The sequence below is a fragment of the Convolutriloba macropyga genome, chromosome 4, assembly GCF_964194025.1.
Source record: "Convolutriloba macropyga chromosome 4, txConMacr16.3, whole genome shotgun sequence".
NCBI classification, from domain to species: Eukaryota; Metazoa; Xenacoelomorpha; order Acoela; family Convolutidae; genus Convolutriloba; species Convolutriloba macropyga.
The window spans coordinates 6345239-6367713 of record NC_134471.1 but is presented as its reverse complement, the minus strand read 5'-3'; the positions used below and the strand labels follow the sequence as shown (position 1 = coordinate 6367713).

At 32.9% G+C, this 22475-nt stretch overlaps 1 protein-coding gene across 2 annotated transcripts in view; it reads left to right on the top strand.

Moving 5' to 3' along the window:
• LOC142338236 (choline/ethanolaminephosphotransferase 1-like) overlaps positions 1-22475 on the top strand; it is a 102110-nt gene that overhangs the window by 14746 nt on the left and 64889 nt on the right. For both annotated transcript variants that reach the window (XM_075387896.1, XM_075387897.1), the window contains exons 2-5: positions 12852-12986; positions 13533-13680; positions 16139-16280; positions 19914-20148. In XM_075387896.1, coding sequence (XP_075244011.1) covers positions 12852-12986; positions 13533-13680; positions 16139-16280; positions 19914-20148 — 660 coding nt within the window. The remainder of the gene's footprint in view (positions 1-12851; positions 12987-13532; positions 13681-16138; positions 16281-19913; positions 20149-22475) is intronic.

The following is a 22475-nucleotide window of genomic DNA, read 5'->3' as shown; positions in this document are numbered from 1 at the left end:
TAATTATAGATAAACCAGATTTATTCTTTAATGGAATAGCCCATGCATATTTTGTGAATATATCTATAACAGTTAATATAAACTTATAATTATTCTTGTATTTACTTAGAGATGACTTATCAATTAAATCAGCTGACCATGTTTCATCTTTATATAATGGTATTATTCTTTCTCTTCTAAACTTTGTTATTTGAGGACTGAATACTTCTTTAGCTAATAGTTGTTGTTGTTGTTGTATTTTTTATAGATGTCATCTGCGAAGGGGCTCCGCCCTTGGTTCCCCAAGCAGGTTCCCTGATGGTTTCACCTACCTGTTAAAAACAAAATTATCTAGTTGCTCTAGGTTTATAATATTCATAGATAATAGTTGCTTAGATATATCTAGCATTTCATCATATAATCCATCATGACCAGCTTTTGTTTCTAGTATTAATAATTCTAGTCTTTCTACTAAACCATTGACGATGTCACAGCTACGCTGATTTAAATGGCAACTTCGTTGATTATTTGGGTTAGGGTTGCTATTTAAACCCCTGCCAAATACATCATCTTTTACCCCTATTATACGTTTTATTGTTCTATATCTAGCGCTTTTCTTATCCCCTTTTCCTAAATCATATCTAATATCCTTTAAAAACCTTTTAATTTTGTTTTCATCTTCCTCGATTTCACCATGTTTTATATTAGGGTTAGTAAGAAAGTTTATAAACTCATCTGACAATTCAAATATATTATCCTTAACTATAAATGAGTTTTCTTGGTAAATTAGTTTAACACCGTTCATTTCAAATTCACCAATATCTAAATTTACGAACTTAGTTTAGTCATTTTTTATAATTATAATAAATCATTATATAGTGTAATGGCGGCAAGGATTAACTTTCTATCATCATTGATGGTTAATTCTTTAATATTATATATGAACGATTCTAATGATTCTTTACTTACATCTAACCCTAATTTTATTAATAGCTCTATTGGAGTAGTATTCATCTTTTTTATTAAATCTCTTTTGAATAGATATAGATTCTCATCATGAGGATAACTTTTTATATTGTTTACATAAAACATAGAACCTTTTATCATCAAATATATTTAAACTAATCTTACTTGTTTTTGTTGTTGTCATGCTATCCCCAACTTTTTGTATTCTGCTTTCATCTACTGTTCTCTGTGTATTATTCATTAATGCATTATAATAATCTATGTGCCTAGCATTATTATGCTTCCTTATTCCTTTTTCTTTAGTGTTTTTAGGATAATTTTTGAAGCTATATGTTTTGGGGGACAATGCTATAAATTCCTCAATAATCCTACTTCCCAGCTCGTGCTTAAACTTGCCGGGGACTTTATTATTAGTTTTTATAGGTATGTCTAGATTACTTAAGTCCATATGCTCATCACTAACTTTACCTTCACTGTAACTTAATACGAAACTGTCCGTATCCATATAGTGAAGTGTCAGATCTTTGAGGGATGGTTGTAGAATATTATAGAATACATCAAACATATGTAATTTGCTAAGTTCGAGTATTGTTACTCCTACATATACAGGTGAGCTATATTCTATTTTTTTTCTTTATATATTCTATTTGGCTATATTCTCTATCTAGTTATATTCTTAAATGTTGGTTTACTTACACTTTTCATTATCTTTTCTTCATCATGCAGGAACTGGCTTTGAAAGAAGTGTAGAGGATTCATGCACATTCTTCCATATAATGAGCTATTCATTAATTTCCTTACATCCTTTTCTGCTTCAGTTTTAGCTGTTGCTCTTTTATTTGTATTGTTTTGTATATAATCTCTACATATATAATCTTGTTTAAATTTAATTATTCTATGTATTTTTGTTACTTTTACTCCCATCTTAACATAGAACTTTGACATCCTATAATGAACCATATATTCTGTTTTGTTGTTTTGGTCTAAGATTAATTTCTCTGATCTTGCCTTGCCCCCATCTCTTTCTCTGTAACCTAATTCATTATCATTTATCTTTCTCTTATTAGGCATTGGTGCTAACTGTTCTGTTCTCTCTTTACATTCATTAGTATAATCAATATCACAATCTATATAGTAACCATGATCACTATCAGCTGGAGTATTCAAAATTACATCTAGAGTAGTAGTAGTAAATTGGAAGTCCTTATAAGGTAACTTTTGCATCATTGCATAACCATATAGGTTGTTTGCGTCAATGTACCATATGGTCTAAGAGAAGAAGGTACAAAGAAAAGATAATTATTTGATTATAACCATGATTAAATTTATGATGTTTATATTTATGTTTATGATTATGATTATATTATATTTATGATTATGATTGATTATATTTATAATATGTTTATGATTATCGATCTGCGAAGCAGGTTCCCTGATCGGTGCAACCGCTTCGCGGATAAATATTAATACTAATATTATTATTTCTAAATACATTATTATAACTAAACACTAACAACTTAAGTTTAAAAAAATACTCAGCTTGTTTTTCTTGTTCTTCTTATAATCCTCATATACTTGACTAATTCATTATATTCATCATTAGCTATTTTATTATCATTCATTGATTTAGTATATAGTCTTTTAAACTTGTAGCTAAACTGTTTACTTAAAATATACATTTGTGAATACTTTATAATTTTATTTTTTATTTTAGTATTAATTGTTTTTGATAATGAACCACAAACAGTTGCTGTAGCAAAAGCTGTTGGTATAGAATAAGGTAATCCTATACCTGTTAATGCAACTGATGTTGATGTTGCAGTTGTTGCTATAGATGATAATACTATTTCTGTTATCTCAGCTACGTTAATATAATTCTTATATCTACTTAACTTCTTATTATAGTTATTAGTTTCATAATAATTTATATCTTTTATAATGTTAATATTGTTATTAAATTTATTATTGGCTTGAATCTTTTCGTTTATGTTTTGTTCTTTAACGGTTGACAAGTTGGGATATAGTAATCTCTCACTCGGTGCTCTTGGGTTAGTCATAGTTTCGGTTATTTTAATTAGTAAAAATTCTTTCTATTTCTTTCGTTATATCTTCTTATTTAAAACCATAATGATTCTCTAGACTTTCTTGTTCTTTGTTATCAAGTAACGTACTTCGTAAAAGTATAGCAATTATATATTGTACTATTGTCCTTTTATTCTTCAAAAGGGCTTCATCTATAAAAGAATTAGTCTTTTCATTAACTTCTTTAAATTCTTTTAGCCCAGTAGTAAACATTTCATCTAGTTGTATGTTAGTGATATTCCGATTAAACTTATTATTATCAAATTCTTGTTTTAATTGATTATATTTAGAGATAGTATCAGCAGCAACTTTATTACAAAACTTAACAGTATTTGTGACTTCATTTGTTGATTCAATAAACTCATTAATTAGTTCATCATTAACTTGTGTTTCATTTAGTTGTAATGTTTTAGTTGTAACTTTATAAAAGTCACCCTTTCTTATTTCAGTTATGTTTCTAATTAAAATGTCTATTTTATTAGAAGAGGATAATAAGTTATTGTAACAATACTCTTTATTAACAACATCTTTTTCATCTATTGGAGGATGAACATTTGTAATTTTATAGGAATCCTTCATATCAATATTCTCATTATCTTCTGGGAATAACCCACGAGCCTTACTTAGTGTTAAGTTGTTTGTTGATGTTGATCCGAGAAGTGGGTTCCCCGATGGATGTTTCGCTTGTTTAAATCTATTTCTTGTCATTATTTGTTTACAGTAAGAAATATGTCTTATGATTCTAAAACCTTATTATTAGATTCAAAGTCAAACTCGGATTTTAATAAATCCTGTTCATAGTATTTAACTTCTATTATCTCTCCATTAATATCTTCTATTTTATATGTTGGTGGTTGTGTTTTTAGAACTTCATTAACTTTAAACAATTCTCTATTCCAATTAGAAGTGTAACCTTTAGAGAAGATGTTACGTTTATCTGCATTTCTAACATAATCACCAACTTTAAATTTTGGTATTGCTTTGGTAGATTTAACATAGTATCTAACTTTATCAGGATTATTAGAAGCATCAACTGGTGTCATATTAATTGTTGAATGAATGTTATTGTTATATGTTATGACTGCATCATTTAGTATATTTACCCAATTACCATCACCATTGATGAACATTGGTTTATTAATTATGTGTAATAATGTTCTATTGAATCTCTCTATCAACACAGCTTTTAAATCGCTATAAGTAGACTATAGTTTTGTTTCATTTTCTTTAAGTAAAGATTTAAATGTTTTATTGTAAAACTCACTACCTCTATCTACCCATAACTTTTCTGGTTTTCTACTTTCAGAGCCACCTTGTGGATGTTCGCCTAATACTATTTTAAAACCATTAATTATAGATAAACCAGATTTATTCTTTAATGGAATAGCCCATGCATATTTTGTGAATATATCTATAACAGTTAATATAAACTTATAATTATTCTTGTATTTACTTAGAGATGACTTATCAATTAAATCAGCTGACCATGTTTCATCTTTATATAATGGTATTATTCTTTCTCTTCTAAACTTTGTTATTTGAGGACTGAATACTTCTTTAGCTAATAGTTGTTGTTGTTGTTGTTGTTTTTTTCCACATTTTTTATAGATGTCATCTGCGAAGGGGCTCCGCCCTTGGTTCCCCAAGCAGGTTCCCTGATGGTTTCACCTACCTGCAAAGCAGGTTCCCTGATCAATGAAGTTGTGAGCTTGCTCATGGACGTAGTCATGGTTTCACCTATTTACCATAGTTAAAAACAAAATTATCTAGTTGCTCTTGGTTAATAATATTCATAGATAATAGTTGCTTAGATATATCTAGCATTTCATCATATAATCCATCATGACCAGCTTTTGTTTCTAGTATTAATAATTCTAGTCTTTCTACTAAACCATTGACGATGTCACAGCTACCCTGATTTAAATGGCAACTTCGTTGATTATTTGGGTTAGGGTTGCTATTTAAACCCCTGCCAAATACATCATCTTTTACCCCTATTATACGTTTTATTGTTCTATATCTAGCGCTTTTCTTATCCCCTTTTCCTAAATCATATCTAATATCCTTTAAAAACCTTTTAATTTTGTTTTCATCTTCCTCGATTTCACCATGTTTTATATTAGGGTTAGTAAGAAAGTTTATAAACTCATCTGACAATTCAAATATATTTTCCTTAACTATAAATGAATTTTCTTGGTAAATTAGTTTAACACCGTTCATTTCAAATTCACCAATATCTAAATTTACGAACTTTAACTTTAATTGGGGATTAGATTGAACTGACATTAAATTAATAATTTGAGCCGTGTCTTTATCTACTAACATTCGTGGTTTATCTCGAGCTTTCTCTACAACTTTGTCGTTGGACTTCACCAATGCTTCACCATTGGACTTCATTAATGCTTCATTAAACTTGGAGCCAGCTTGCTGGATCATCTTAGTTTGTTTATCTAACTCTTGATTTTGCCAATCTATTGCTCTCAATGTTTGTTCACTTAATGCTAGATTGTGTTCACTGTTCGCATTTAAAGTTTTAGTTAAATGATCAAATAACTCTTCTATTTCACCATAATATTCTTGTTGTTTTAATGTATTTTCTAATCTATTTCTTCTGTTTTGTTTTTCTAGATTATTTAATTCCATAAGTGTTTCTAGTTTAGTCATTTTTTATAATTATAATTAATCATTATATAGTGTAATGGCGGCAAGGATTAACTTTCTATCATCATTGATGGTTAATTCTTTAATATTATTTATGAACGATTCTAATGATTCTTTACTTACATCTAACCCTAATTTTATTAATAGCTCTATTGGAGTAGTATTCATCTTTTTTATTAAATCTCTTTTGAATAGATATAGATTCTCATGATGAGGATAACTTTTTATATTGTTTACATAAAACCTTTTATCATCAAATATATTCAAACTAATCTTACTTGTTTTTGTTGTTGTCATGCTATCCCCAACTTTTTGTATTCTGCTTTCATCTACTGTTCTCTGTGTATTATTCATTAATGCATTATAATAATCTATGTGCCTAGCATTATTATGCTTCCTTATTCCTTTTTCTTTAGTGTTTTTAGGATAATTTTTGAAGCTATATGTTTTGGGGGACAATGCTATAAATTCCTCAATAATCCTACTTCCCAGCTCGTGCTTAAACTTGCCGGGGACTTTATTATTAGTTTTTATAGGTATGTCTAGATTACTTAAGTCCATATGCTCATCACTAACTTTACCTTCACTGTAACTTAATACGAAACTGTCCGTATCCATATAGTGAAGTGTTAGATCTTTGAGGGATGGTTGTAGAATATCATAGAATACATCAAACATATGTAATTTGCTAAGTTCGAGTATTGTTACTCCTACATATACAGGTGAGCTATATTCTATTTTTTTCTTTATATATTCTATTTGGCTATAATATCTATATCTAGTTATATTCTTAAATGTTGCTTTACTTACACTTTTCATTATCTTTTCTTCATCATGCAGGAACTTGCTTTGAAAGAAGTGTAGAGGATTCATGCACATTCTTCCATATAATGAGCTATTCATTAATTTCCTTACATCCTTTTCTGCTTCAGTTTTAGCTGTTGCTCTTTTATTTGTATTGTTTTGTATATAATCTCTACATAATCTTGTTTAAATTTAATTACTCTATGTATTTTTTTTACTCTTACTCCCATCTTAACATAGAACTTTAACATCCTATAATGAGCCATATATTCTGTTTTGTTGTTTTGGTCTAAGATTAATTTCTCTGTTCTTGCCTTGCCCCCATCTCTTTCTCTGTAACCTAATTCATTATCATTTATCTTTCTCTTATTAGGCATTAGTGCTAACTGTTCTGTTCTCTCTTTACATTCATTAGTATAATCAATATCACAATCTATATAGTAACCATGATCACTATCATCTGGAGTTTTCAATATTACATCTAGAGTAGTAGTAGTAAATTGGAAGTCCTTATAAGGTAACTTTTGCATCATTGCATAACCATATAGGTTGTTTGCGTCTATGTACCATATGGTCTTACCATCACTGTTATCTATATATCTATCACCCATTATTCCACATATACCACCTCTCTTTGCTCCAACAAAATCATCTAGCATTTGTTCATCTTGTATTGTATCTAATGTTACACCACTTGACATTAACCAATCAAAACTATAACCTGGGAGACTTACATAATGTAGTGTGTTGAGCTTGAATTCTTTCATACTTAGTTTAACATATTCATTCATGCAGTAGTCTAATATATCCACATCATTCTGTAAATACTCTAAAGTTAGATCTTTTCCAGTTTTATGACTGTTTTCATTACTAAAGTTATCTACTTCTTGTGTTGGTAATTTATTATGTAGAGAGGATTTAAAGTCTTCTGTTTTTAGATTACCTATAGCTTCTTGGTAATCATCCAAACCAAAGTATTCATATAGATATAATGATTTAGTTTTACATCCATCTGCGAAGCAGTTTCCCTGATATATCTTTGCCATTTGATCTAGAGGCATAGCTAGGAAGTTATAACTATCTAAGAATTTGAGACAACCAATGCTTAACATCTGAGACTTACCAGCAGCTAGTGGTATGTTATCTACTTTTCTTTTATCATTTTTCTGTTTGAAGAGTTCACTGTATAGTAGGTTGAAGTCATAGCCAGAGCCATTGTGGAATATTACAGGAATGAAGTTTTGTTGTTTATACCTCAGATTACATATTTTACATGCCTGTCCTCTATATTTACCAGTTTCATGACAATGATCTCTTACTTTATTAATACATGTTTTGCTGCAGATATGACAGGTGTTATTGGTTTCATGATATAATTTATCTTCTTCTGTGAATACCATTTGTTTGTTGCGCTTGAAGTCATTCTCAGTTTCTATTTCTAATAGATCTCCAGCAAAACTTTTGATGCAGCCTAGATCGAAGTAGTGCTTGAAGTTACCTTGCCAGGTGTAACCCACAGCTATTGGAATATGTTCAGCTATTACATATTTACAGTCATTAGTTGTGACTTCAACAATGCAACATTCTATATCGGCAGTTATAATATTTTTTATATTCTGACGTTTGTGTTCATTTATAAAAGTAATATGTTTTTTCTTATGATAAACAATCGCTGGTTTGAATGAGTTGTTGCATTCGTGTTTATCATATTTAACTTGTGAATTAAACCAATAGATACACCTATCACAATAATAATATTTAATGTTGTTTTTATTTGGGCGATCTAACAGGGTTTCTATATTTTTTATTAGGGCGCAGTGTTCTATTTGTCCATTACTCCAAACTTGTATTCCTACATCTTTTCTATCTTTATCAAAATCATCCACTAGTTTAAACAATTCTACTTTGCCCCCACCACAAGGTGTGCATACCCAAATATTAATATTATACAATTTCTGTATTCTTATTATATAAGCAAAATCATCTTCAAGTTGTTCTCTTGGTTCAATTAGCTTATCTAAATATTTACTTTCTCGAGTTGCATGGTGTGGGGCGGGATGTAGCCAAGCAGATATAGTTAGTTGTAAGCAATTGTATTTATAACTACGTATATTTAATATCGATTTAGAGTTTTTGAGATCAGGAGGTAAATCTATATAACTACCAATAGATGCTTTAGTTGGTTCAATGTTTAACTGAATACTTCTTATTCCGAGAAACTCGAAATCATAACCATAACCTTCATATATTTCCTTTTCGAAAACTAGCCACCGATTGAAGTCACCATATTCATATATTGCATTATTATTAATATAATCAGTATTGAAGAATTTTTTAGTAGTTTTAACTTCTTCTTTGGTTCTCTTCTTATAATCACATTCAGCCGTGATCTTATATTTAAAACTCCTAACTTTTCTGAACTGGTAACAGTTTTTAATTTCTTCTAAAGAGTAATTAGTTGCTTCGTCTATGTCTTCAATGTAATTCCCACCTTTATCAGTAATATAAAATTCTCTCATGTTCTGGCTGGAGTTTATATCAAAGGCTTCTGTGTTTTCTAGATACTTACGATTATGACTATATGAGTGAGTAGTTAGAGCTATTTTATTCCTAAATTCTTCATGACATTCTTTACATTCATACTTAATTTTAGAGTAGATGCTGTCTTCGGTTTTGGCTTTAGTTTTAATAATATAATCATCTTCATCCGAATTATACACCCTCTCCGAGATTTCTTCTTCAGACTCAAACCTTTTCTCCAATAGTTCCTTATGTTTGAGATCGTATGATTGATGCCTGTATAAACCCTTCTTTGATTCACAGGATAGATAACAGACATCGCAGAAGTTTATGACACTAGTATTAGTTGATTGAGACATGATGTATTTATTTAGGGAAGTAATCAAAAAATAATTTTTCGAAAAATGAAAATGAAATGCAATAAGTGTATAAATAAACCTTGGAAAGAATGTTGTAATAATTGTAAAGAATTAGATTATTCTTGTTATGTATGTAAAAATATGGTTAAAGTGAAAGATTATATAGAAAATTTGAGATATCATTATTCTGATCCTGATCATTATCTAACATGTAGTATGTGTAATGTTTATAAACATATATCATTATATAGATTTAGAAATAGGAAATGTAGACTATGTATTTATCTTCATAGATACAGATATGGTCATACTAGAAATCAATTCAGAGAGCATGTTTATAAGTATAATATTCAAGAAGACACAGAAAAACACTAATCACTGTGTTTCCACCGATCTCAGTGTTTTTGACTGTGCTCTTTTTGTTCGCCTTCTTTCATATTTAGCAACCACTAATAGTACAAGAAGTCAACAGGCTTGGTTTAACATCGCATTACACATCAGTGATACTGCTTTGCAGATCGAATGAAAAGGGCATGTCATGCTAAAAATGGCCACCACCATTGACAAAGAAAGCCACCACCACTAACAGAATGAAATCAAACAAGTGAAATCAAACAAGTGAGAATGAAATCAAGCAAGTGAATATATGATGCGCTTAAAAATTAGCTGGTAACGCGAGTATTTATTAAAATTTTTATTTAATTTTTAATAAATTATACAAAGATTTCAATTTATTAGAAGGATTTAAATATTACTTTACTTTCAAACAGGTGATTACTTGGGAAAGGATAACTAATTTTAAGTTAAAAATCATGTCAGAATGTTCTAGAAAAAAGAATGTTCTAGAATATTTCTCCATGAGGGGACCTTTATTCTCCACGGCACTTTTTGGCTATTCATCATGAGTTTCACTTCACTACAAAAACTAGCGAAAAATTTTAAACAATTTTTCTCATTTGATAAACTTAAATAAGTGGAGCTTTATCATGCACTTCTTTATCTGAAGAAAATCTAAACGAGTTGACTAATTTAACAACTCAAATGATTGCATTTTGTAAGGAGAACAAATGCATACCCGACAACACCGCCGAACTTGAAAGTGAGACTGGAAAACGAACTAAAACAGAACTCTTCCAGTTATTCCTCTCCAAGTTCAAGAAGGACCTACTAAGTTACGAGCATCAGGAAACACTGGACAAGTTTGAAGTGAATGTCCCGGAATATTTATCTTTCCACAATGAACTCAGGAATTCATTCAATATTGGCGAATTTGAGTCTTATCTCACCACAGTCAATAACATGGAGGGAAAGCTGAATCGTTTATATCTACTGACAATTTCTGACAGAGGATACATATGGGGGAAAGTGAAACAAAATCATCACGAAAACAATAAGGATATTCCCTGGAAAAAACTACTGAACGATAAAGGATATTCCTACTCTACTCTCCAGAGTTATATCAACTTCTCTCAAGCATGTGAAAGCTATCCAAGGATCCTAGTCTCAACAGACTACTACTCAGAATGGAAAAAGTTTCTAACAATGTTTTCGGCAGAAGTTCAGAAGGATAGCCAGCTACAATCTAGGTACATGACAGAACTACAATTTTCATAAATGATAAACAAGTGATTGGTTATTGAGAAATATATTTAATATTAATATTGATATTGATATCCCTACAAATGATACATTAATATTGATATCCTTAGTGTTAATACATTAATATATTCACCTGATTATTAAGAGTTCAGTCAGCTTAATAATTAAAATTAAAAGTGTTCAAGCATTCTGTAGTTGCACCCTCCCGCACAGTTGCCATTAAGAATGGTCGAGCAATACTGCCGTAGCGTGGTAAAGGCGAGTCAACCTTTTAACAAGACCTCTCAAGACTCGGCTCAAAAAAATGTACCCTGGTACATAGAATCACTCAGTTAAACATCATAGATCAATCGTCTCCAAGGGTAAAGTCAAAATTTTTAAATAAAATTGTTTCTTATTATCGATTTCTAAGCAATTTGGGTTATTTTCAGTCCATCCGATTCTATTGAAAAAAAAACTTTGTGAGATGATTAACCTGATTTATTTCAGTATAGTTTGGCATATTAGATATGAAATTAGGCTTAAAACTAGCTTTGAGAACTTTTGGATATTAGTGTATGAAATGCATAAATTATACTAGCTATGTACATTTTTGTACACAAAATTATGCGTGTAATATGTATTTATAGTGGTGAATATAGTAGTAGATAAAACAAGGGAATCAACAAACAGTAAAATTTGGCCCGATTCGACATGCGCGATTAGCGTTAGGAGAAAGGGACAAATTTTACTGGTGGTTGATTCCCTTGTTTTATCTACTACTATAGTTTTTAAATTAGACTAAAAGCCATAAAAAGAATTTTCGTTTTCACAGAAATGTGAACGTCTGCTTTCCCATTGTTTCCATGTGGTTTTTTTATTTCGTGAAACTTTCACGTTTTCAATGAATCTTATACGCTGGAGTCCAATAGGGATTTAAAGTTATGAAAAATTAAAAACGTTTTTCCTTCCCTATATCTGAAACGCAAACTTGTGATTTTTGTGTTTAAATATCTAAATCAATTTCTGATATACCTCGAAGTCACTGTTTTTTTAGATAGTTTTACATTTAGCGAAATTTATGTTGCAATGGAAATCCAATTTTTTAAATAAAAAAACAAGGTTTGCATTTTTATAGGTTGCGCAATCGAAATCTTTCTTTCCAATTTTCCTTTGAAGCTTGAATGTGTTCCTCCTTCTTCAAATATTTGAGAAGTTTGAAGTTTTTGCAAATAAATCGGAGCTGACTCTAGAAGCTATTCTCTACGTTACATTCAGAAAGTCAAAGTTGGCTGAAGACAGAAGGCTGTCGCGCAAAAATGTCGGAACAGTTAGGAATGCCTCTCGATAAAGGCATGTACTTTACGGCGGGGAGAAAATAGTTAATTTTTCTTTAGAACTTTGTTATAGGGAGCGAGAAAGTAGTTGAGGAAGCATTTTCGTGTGGGAATAGCAATTGTCCTGCAGTTTTCGGTCCCAGTTGATTCACTCTAGTCGTTTTTAGCACATCTATCTAAAAATCTGACAAAATTTCGGTAATGTAACTGAAGTTTTTGTTGTCAGTCATATTTGCTTTGTTGGTGTCTTGTAAATTAGTAGCTAGTCAGCTCATATTTGAAATTAGTGCATCACTAACAGTATTTACCAGCTAACTCATGTGTTTTTGCTTTTGCTAGTGCGTATAATTTAAAAAATACACAAACGAATTTGCGCGTTCGCGGGTTTCGAAAGATTGCCTCAGAAATAGAATAGAAAAAGATCTGGCTTATTATAAACGGGTAAATTTGCTATATATAATCTGTTAATGGTCCTGAAAACCGCCGTCTTGAAAAAATGTTGGCTAAACTCTGTGACCTCTGATAAACAGCGTTTCGAATTTGCGATGAAGTGTTTTACTTTCAGGTTGCAGCCCAGTTTGTGGTTCCCCGTTTGCCCCATTGGCTCTCGCCCCAAACTCTTTCTTTCATTGGATTCATTGTTCATCTAGTGGGGGCCATTGCTGTTATGTCCGTTGAAAAATCATCTTTTGCCGGAGAAGTTAGTATACGTTCCTGAAACACGCATGTGCAAGTTTTAAAATGCCAGAGCTTTGCTGTGCCAGATTCTACAATCGCAGATTTTTGAATATATACAGGGTCTGACACTGTATATATACAAAAATCTGGTACACAAACTTGCAAGTTCGTGTTTCAAGGAAGTTACCTGACTCTTATAAAGTCACTTTGAAATTCTGGCTTGCGTCTGGTGTACTGAAAGAAAATCAAGATAGATTAGCCAACACGTGCTTGCATATAGCAAGTTTTTGCAACTGTTTCCATCTCTCCTCACGTGTTACATCGCTTGCATGTTCTTTTGTAAACAAAGTTCGTGGAGAGTTCCAACAAATTAATGATTCAATTAGAACTGACAAAATGGTGTTTCAACATCGATTGTCGTTTTTTGTCGCCTATTAGCAATTATAGGTTTATTAGCAATTATAATTTAATAGAAACTATTTTAGTCACTTTTTTACCGAGGGAAACGTGAGGAGGGGGAGGTAAGTAAACAGTTCCAAAATTAAATTATTTGAGTTAATGTTCCTAGATTCCAGCGATAGTGAGTGGTCTCTACATGGTCTGTTTGTTTGTGTATGGAATGTTGGAGTCAGTTAATGGTGCCCAAGCACGGAAACTGGGCTGTGAAAATGCCTTGAGTTACCTAGTTGATCATGGCCTGGATGCTGTAACTAGAGGTGCGTTTTATATTGCTGTAAGCTAAGTGTAGCTATCGCGGGTTACATGACATTTTACCCAATTCCAATTTACCCAATTCCATTTTACCCAATGCCATTTTACCCAATGCCACTTTACCCAATTCCAACTTACCCAATGCTCTTTGATCTTTTCGTTCAATTATACGATTACAGATTAGCAGTCGCTAATACAAGGATGATTTGAAATATTTATGTGGACAATACAATCCCCATGTTCGGTTGTAATAGTTTCATATTAAGTCCCATGGGCCATTTAATTATATCGTCGGTTAATCCCAAGTTCGGTTGTGATAGTTTCATATCAAGTACCACAAACATATCAAGTTGGCATTGGGTAAAATGGCAGGTTGGGTAAAATGGCATTGAGTATAATGGATTTGGGTAAATTGTCCTGACACCGCTATTGTGGTTCTCTTAATTTTTTTTGCTTCGTTATCTTAAGAGTTTTTCACACGTTTTTTACGTCAAAAATCGTCAGCGGTTTCCTTCTCGTTTTCATGACTCTTGTCAGCAACTTTTTAGTTCCGGGAAATTTTTTAACGCTCAAAAGTATTTTTTCAATTGAAAGGAATTCTGAAATGAGTTAATTTTTTTTTCAAAAAAATCATAAGTGATCTCCCGTACTCTCGTCATGACGTTTAACGTAATTTCAGGTCAATGTGAACCCTTGTGAAGTAATTTGAATTGTATTGGGGCGCTGTGTTTTTTCAATAATGTGTTCACAAATATGGATGATTTTCGGAGTGATCTTGGAATGGAGATTTTGGTCAAGCGGAAACAGGAAGCGGAGCGAAAAAGCGAGTGGCTTTGATTCGTGAATTTTTAAAGTTGTATTGAAAGTTGTGTGAGTTTTGAAGTTATCTGAGTTAACGGTGTTCCAACAAAAACTCTTTTTCTCGGTAATGTTTTTTGTATACATGTGGCAATTTGAATATGATTCTTGTTTTATCCTTTATCGTATTTTTTTAAATTTGTTTTCTGAGCGCATTCATAGTCATTGCTTGTTCGTTTTTTTGTTTAGTCAATGAAAATTTTCTGACTTGTAGGTCAGCACTTGTCCTGATATATTTTTATAATTCTTAGATGTTAAGATCGGTTCCCTCATTTTTATCTTCTCTTTTTTAAAATAATTTCTGGTTACGCCGGGAAAATGCTTAGAGCGAAAAAGCGAGAAGAGGCTTTGCGGTGTAAAATTTCTGTGCTTTAATTTAGAGCAAAGAAGCAATTCTTTAACGAGAATCCGCATTCATGGTTGAATTTTCAGTCAGATGTTAAAATCTGGCTCGACTGCTTTTTTTTTAATAGCCGCGAAGCGATAGTGGCTATTATTGGGGACATTGTGTTTTTTTTTTAATTTTTCTCCATTGATGATTCTGACGACCTGACTTCTTGGAATGGACTTTTTAAATGACTTCAGTGACTTCTACTGCTTTGCAGTTAAAATTTCTGTGCGTGAGATTATTTCTGCTTTTAGGTCAATTGCGTGACTTACCTCACTCAAGAAAATGACTTCTGAACTCACTTATGGAACTTTAAATTTATGAACATTTTAGTTAAAGATCAATAGTGAGCATCTAAGTAGTGCCAAACTTGTATGCTCTAATTCTTGAGCATTAGTCTTAAGTTTTTGATTACGAATATCAATTTTTAAAAAGCTCCTTTATGGCTTGCCTTTTCCTTATAAGTCATAAAACTGACAGTCCGGATCTAACCCAAAAAGTCTAGTGGTCTATTATAGGACTGGTGGTCGATATTTCTATCTTATTTCTATAGTTGTTTCGCTTCATGGAAGGGCACAAGCGTCTATCGCGGCTATTTTACGGCAATCTGCCGGCTATAGTTTTAATTTTTTGATCAGTGTGCAATGTAGTTTTTCAAATCAATTCCTGATCATATCTAGGTTAAGTTTAAAGTAAAAGAGCCGTTCTGTTTATTCTTTGTATATTCTTTAAACTGTAGTTCAGGACTTGTTTTGAGTTTTCTTGTTACATTTTGTCTGGCACTTATTTTTCAAATTACTTTTCGCCGCAAACCTGAAACACCATTTTCATCTTTTCTTGTCGCTCTGCAACTTGTTTTTCTGAGCTGAATTGCTCGTTAATTTTTCGGAGCAAAAATTACTTTGATCTCTGAATGATTTTTTGTGGCGGCCGTAATATGCCAGCAATTCCAGCAACTCCGTTCTCTATCTGTTACTGTATTCATTGTACGGCTTGCATATGAATTTTCTATTTCGGTAAGCATTTCATGCTATATTTTGTAAATCCCGCTGCCGAATGATTCCTACTGATATAATTTTAAAAAATATAATTGAGTTTGCTCAGACATTGAGTGGATACCTCAAAAGACGCAGATTTATGGCTATAGTTAGCGTTCATAAATTTGATGCAATATATACATAGCATTGACAGTGAAGAGTGACAGTGGGTTGTTTCAGGCTTCATTCTGTTGTCAATGTGTTCTTTGCTCCGATATGGCTATTTCATGTCACGAATGTTCATACTGTGCATTGGAGGATGTGTTCTCACCTTCTTAACTCATTGGAGAGCCCTAACGCATGGAAGATTCAAATTGTCAAAGTTAGTGTCAACAGTTATGACTTGCCTCTATACGTAATGGTATTTTTGCATACAACTCGCAAACGTTTTGTCTTTTCCATTATAGCTCTTGTACGTGTTGCCACCGTAAAATTCTGATGCAAAATAGTATCTTATTGTTCTCAGTTAGCGTGCGCCCTTGCAAGAAACATTTGTCCACCGAGAAGGTGGGGGCTTGGGTCATCGTCCTACAATTAAAAGAATTCAGAGACCCTATTAGCCATTCAAAAGGCTATTATTTAGACCTTTATTGTTAGAATTTAGGGGCATTGAGAATCTAAATTTTGCTGAGAGACATTTAGTTCTCAAACGAAGTTTGTAGCAATTATATTAGTTCTGTGGTGTTTTTTGCGGTTTTTCGCCTGACCTATGTGATATATGAATCACTTGACTTTTCGTCCTCAAAAACGGGATAAACAGGTAGCGCTCGGAGGGCATTAAGTTCTCTTAGTCTTTCGGCGCGCTAGACGCTAAGATTTTGATTGACCGAAACTATTTTGGAGACAAAAATTCATGGTGTGAGGATGGTGTCACTAAAACGTAGGTAGCTACTGACGATAACAGCTCGCTAGTCGTTTGAGAGCAATTCCCCTGGCGTTAGTAAGTAATGTTCAACTCATTTAACAAATGGCTTAGATTTTAAAACGATATGAGATTGTTCATGAATATTACCACAAGGTGCTTATCACCATCGAACACCCAGCCGAAGCCGAGTTGTTTAAAAACTTCGAGAAGGAGATAACAATGTGGTAATGTTTCTAATCAACTCTCGTTGTGATGACAACTTGCATTGCTTGAACCACGCTTCACTTGATTAAACCATTCTTTCCACCTCTCTCCATATGACAACAGTGGTGAGAAAAGAGTCGCGGAAAAGAATATTCTAATTTCAAAACATTACTGTGGTTTTCATCGGGCACTAACAAATATTTTCGTCGGTAAACTATACAATTGTTGTTATATTAACTGGAGTTGATCAAAAGGTGTAGGATGTATTCAATAGAACACCTTTTGATTAGTAAATTTTGCTAGTAATTTTATCTTCGTTTCCAACTTAAATATAAAAGTTTCTTGTAGACTTTGCTATATTGTTTCAAGCCTTTGTGACGTTTTCTTTTTGTCTGGTTTGCTTTAAAGTGTCTGTTATTCTGCTAGTCAACACCTTTCTCAATTTTCACGTCTGCTGCTGTGTAGCTTTTGAACACAACTGGTTTTGAAAGTATTTTAGCCAAAGATTTTCGTAACTTCGTAATAATTTTTGCTTTTCAAATTGTCCAGTTTTGTTTCTGTTAGCTTGGATATTTGTGTTAACTTACAGTTTGGTTGTGTTCTAGTTTTGACTTCAGTTTGGTATCGAAAACAAAAGCAAACATATTTTTAATTGCTCTCAAACGAAGTTTGTAGCATTTATATTAGTTCTGTCGGTCTTTTTTATGCAAGTTTTCGCTTGACCGATTACTGGGATAAACAGTTCTCTTACAGTCTTTCAGCTCATTAGTCTCCAAGTATGAGATTCACAGAAACTGTTTTGGAGACTTGTACTTATGTCGTGAAGGGGTTTTTAAAGGTTAACCCCCCCTGCACTTCACCCTGCACATCGTTCAAGCCGTAAAAGCCCCGTGCAGCCAAAAACCCCCTCCCACCGTTGGCCTGGATGTAGCAAATTACGAATCTAATAGAACACTTTTCTCTAACTGTTTGAATCACATTAGGATGTCGTCGATTTTTCTCCCTAATCCCAACATCGGTCAGTGGGGTCAACGGTATCTTTTTTTCCGACCATCGGGAGGACATGTTTACATAGCCAATATTTCTATGCAATTGGAACTTCTTTTGAATTTACGGAACTTTCTTACGTCTACCGAAAGCGCATTCAAAATCTTAGGCATATGACGCCAGACCGTTCTGAATGTTTGAATGTTCCTGAATATCATTCTAAGAACGTTTGTTTCTTTTACTGTCTTTTGGAGACTGAAGATCTACAAAGCTACGGCGGCTATTTCCTGGCAATCTGCCAGCTATGTTTCAAATTGTTTTAAATAATTTGCTATGCATTATTTAAACAGGTTTTAAAGAGTACCATTTTTAATGCTAGTTAAAAGTTTTGAAGATTCTGCGTGTGAAGGTCTTGGAATTGAAAAACCAATTATAATTCAACCTTGAACGAAGCAATTTAAGTTTAGTAGATTACTTAACTGCAGCTATACTAACAGCTTACTTTTTAGCAAGACAACCTCGACAATTAATCGCGTAATTGATCGCGAGTTTTAAACAAATAATGATTAATTGCCCTCGAACGAAGTTTGAAGGAATTTTTGCAAACATGTCGTCCTTTTTTATGCACAATTTGGCGTGAATTCGTTTTGCGTGATCTAAATTTCTTTCTCATTCACAAGTCTCTGCAGCTAAACTCAATGTGTGGCAGTTTGCTGCTAAAAGTCAAATGAAAAGTCTAATTTTCATTAGTAATTATAGTTGTATATGAGGTCATTTGACGCCCCCTTAGAGAATTTAGATACCCCCCTCTGTCTTAAGCGGGATGCAATAGATTTGAGCTCCCACTAGTAGTTCGAGAGCAATTATTCATACGATACTAGGATGTTTTTTTCCTGTGTCAGAAGTGAAAAAGCGTGTGAAATGTTTTCCTTTTCTGAAGTAGTGTAAGAACGGTGTCCGAACCAAAAATTGGTTTTTCCTCATAGGGGTGTTTTGTGCAAATATGATCATTTTACCGTGTTTCACACAAAATGCTGTAAAAGTAAATTGCTCTCAAATTTATTTGATGATGAATTTTTGACGCGGGTTTTCGCACTCTCACTAGAGTATTGTGGTCATGTGTGTTTATGTTGACAATAAAGGGCCTGCAGCACTCAGCTAATAGAATGTCTTCTGCTCTTTTAACTTCTGTTCAATTAAAATTATTCTGAGGTGAAAGAAACTCGTTTGCTTGACGAAGGTTCCCAATAAAAATGCTTAGGCGGAGTGAAATTGAAAACGCAGCATACATATATTGATAGAAGTTTTATAAGCGGCACTATTTTATAGCAACATCAACTCAATATTCTGGCTATGTTCAATACTTTTTGTCGCACTTTAATAGGTATAACTAATCTTTATAGGGATCTAAAGTAAGACATCATCTGCATTTCTGAACAATTCTTCAAACCTCCAGGTTTGTATCCATTCTCACATTAGGTTTGTTTTGGGTTCTCTAATAATCAATCTGAGAACGCGGCTAAAAGTATAATTCTTTGAAGTTTGAAGAGCTGCTCAGAATGATGTTTTGACGGTTGCATGTATTTACATAAAAATGTTAAGCCAATGAATACATCGGTTTTTGTTTCCACCTTTTTTAATTTTAAATCAATCAAACACATTAGACTACTGCTTTTCGACATCCGTCGTTTATGGTGTCACTCTGGCCTACTAGCCGCATTTTAAACCATTAGTAACTCGATATGTTGAAAAAGATTATACACTTAGCCATGGAAGAGACAGGTCAACACTAGCACCAGTCATCGGAATGTATTGTGTATAATTAAGGTGGCAAGGTATCGAAATGGATAGAAAAGGCTGCTGCTGCTGCCAAATGTTAACAATTTGATCTTTATACAGGATTACAGCCGTAGAGGGCCAGTACCTCGTCCAGTGTCTGTTCCTCCTTAATATGATATTTGGTGGCGGCGTGTTCTGGGAGAGAGTGCCTACAGCTGCAAGTATTGAGGCCATTTTGGACCGACGAGTAGAATTGGCCGATATTTTGTTTGTCATTCTAGTGGTGTTCGGCTTATCGCGCTGTCTGATGGAACTTCACGAGATTTGTGTTGTGAATGGACGATCTACTTATGCTGTAAGAACACATTTCTTCTGGTAGCTATTTTTGTTGAGATGTCGTTTAAAGTAGATTGCGTCGTGGTAAAATTTGGTAAAAAATCGTTTAACTTCTCATGCGTAGTTTTGCATCTAAGTTAAATGAAATACAGTTTTTGCTGTGAATGTCATGTTTAATTGCTCTCAAACGAAGTTGGTAGCAATTATATTAGTCCTGTCGGTCTTTTTTATGCGATTTTTCGCTTGACCGATTTTTCGTCTGACGCTTTTGACTTTTCGTCCTCAAAAACGGGATAAACAGGTAGCGCCCAGCGGGCATTAAGTGCTCTTAGAGCCTTTCAGCTCTGTTTAAGCTCAAATTGTTTTCGATACTTATACTTATGCTGTGAAGGGCGGTTCTTAGAGGTTGCAGACACCCCCACTGTTGACCCCCCCCCCCACTATTGCCCCCAACGCGCTGTTGCCCCCACCACACTGCTGCCAACACCCCCGCCTCCCTCCCCATCACCTCCTCTAGGGTTTGACAATAGGTTACTGTATGGTTTCTATATGTAATGGAATGTATTACAAGATTTCAACACGAATTTTTGCATTTTTTTATACAAAATTTTTAAACTTTTTTGACAATAAGTCATTATTCCGGTTTTTCAGCCTAACAGAATATCTCCGTTAGGGTTTGATAATAAGTTACTGGAAAATGTTTTTTGGCCATGGATTAATTTTCAACTTTTATTATCACAAATTTTAGCAGTTTTTATGCTACTTGCAACTTTTTTTTAAAAAATTTTTTGAAATTTTTTGTCATTTTTTAGGTTTCTCCAGCCTCAAGAGCCTCATAATCTCGTTTAGTTTGATTATAGGTTAATACATAGCTTTTAGATATAATGGAATGTTTTTGAAGATTTTAATAGCACTTTTTGAAAACATTTGCATTGTTTTCAAGTTTTTTGAATCTTTGAATTTTTTTATCCTTTTTTCCGGTACGAGGGTCCTAGGGACCTCCTCCAAGGTTTGATGATAAGCTGTTGCATAGTTTCTAGAGTTAATGGAATGATTATCAATTTTTAAATGACTCCAGCTTTGGCAATTTTTTTTTTGGTAAAATTCAATTTTTTTAATAGCCGCCCTCATCTTCTCAGCCGGCTATTATAGCGCTCCTATTTTTTTTCTTCGTCGAATAAAAAATGTTTCGCTTTACCTCATTTTGCCGCCTTTTCAACATTTTGCGTGAAATCTTTTTGACTTCTCTAGGCTAGTTTCTCTCTTCTCTCATTCTGCTAAAAGTGATTTTGAACATCAGTTGCTCAGCAAAGCAATTCAAAATGAACAGAGTTAGTACAAAAATGGATGTCAGAAATAGAAACGGGATAAACCCATAAAGCCCAATTTTAGATGCCCGCTATTTGAACGTCGTTCCTATAAGTCTTATTTACCATCTCTAATGCTTATTGTTATTGATAGGAGCCCCTGTAGCCTCTCTCTAAGAAACAGAAGTATGTTCAACTACGAAATGCCATCAAAATAAATCGGACTTAAAAAAATGTTTTTGTACAAAAATCTTTTTTTTTTCAATATCTTCTGTTATTTCAATCCCAATCATGCTTATTGGAATCAACGGCGGCTATTTTCCGGCAATCTGCCGGGTATGTTTTCAAATTTTCGGAAAATTATTATGTTTATGGATCCAGTTTATGGATCTTTATGAGCCAGTGAAACTATTTGAAGCTTGAAAAAGGGATACTGTATAGTGTCTTGAGACAATAAAATGGTTTTGAAGATTTTAGTATCTTGAATTTTTGCAACATTTTGTTAATTTGCCAGTGTTCTCAAAATTTTTGATTTTTGTCCTTTCCTGAGTTTAGCGATCATTACTGGCCAACGAAGCTTTTCAGGTCTTGCAGATGGTTTACTTGACATAACTCCAGAGACAAATAATATTTTTGATCATTTTCACTGCGAAATCTGGAAGCGTTTCTTTTAAATTTTGCAATATTTTGCAAATTTTTAAAATATCAGTTTTTTTATTGATTTATTTACTAACAAGACTAGAAAACTAAAAGCTGAAGAGTCGGATCAAGCTAAAGCTAGCCTCACTATAAACCGTGGCTAGCTACTGACGAAGCCAACTACTCGCCGGTTGTTTGAGAGCAATTCGCCCGACGTTAGTCGGTTATGTTTGAATGAGTTAGTTCTGACGAATCGGATCCAAAAATCCGTATTTACACTTGTTGTATAGTGCAACTGTTTTTTGAGACAAGCATATATAGTGCAAAAACTTGACCTTGGCAAAAAACTTTTTAATGATAGTGGAAATGAACTTCATTTTGGAATTTATGACCCCCATGA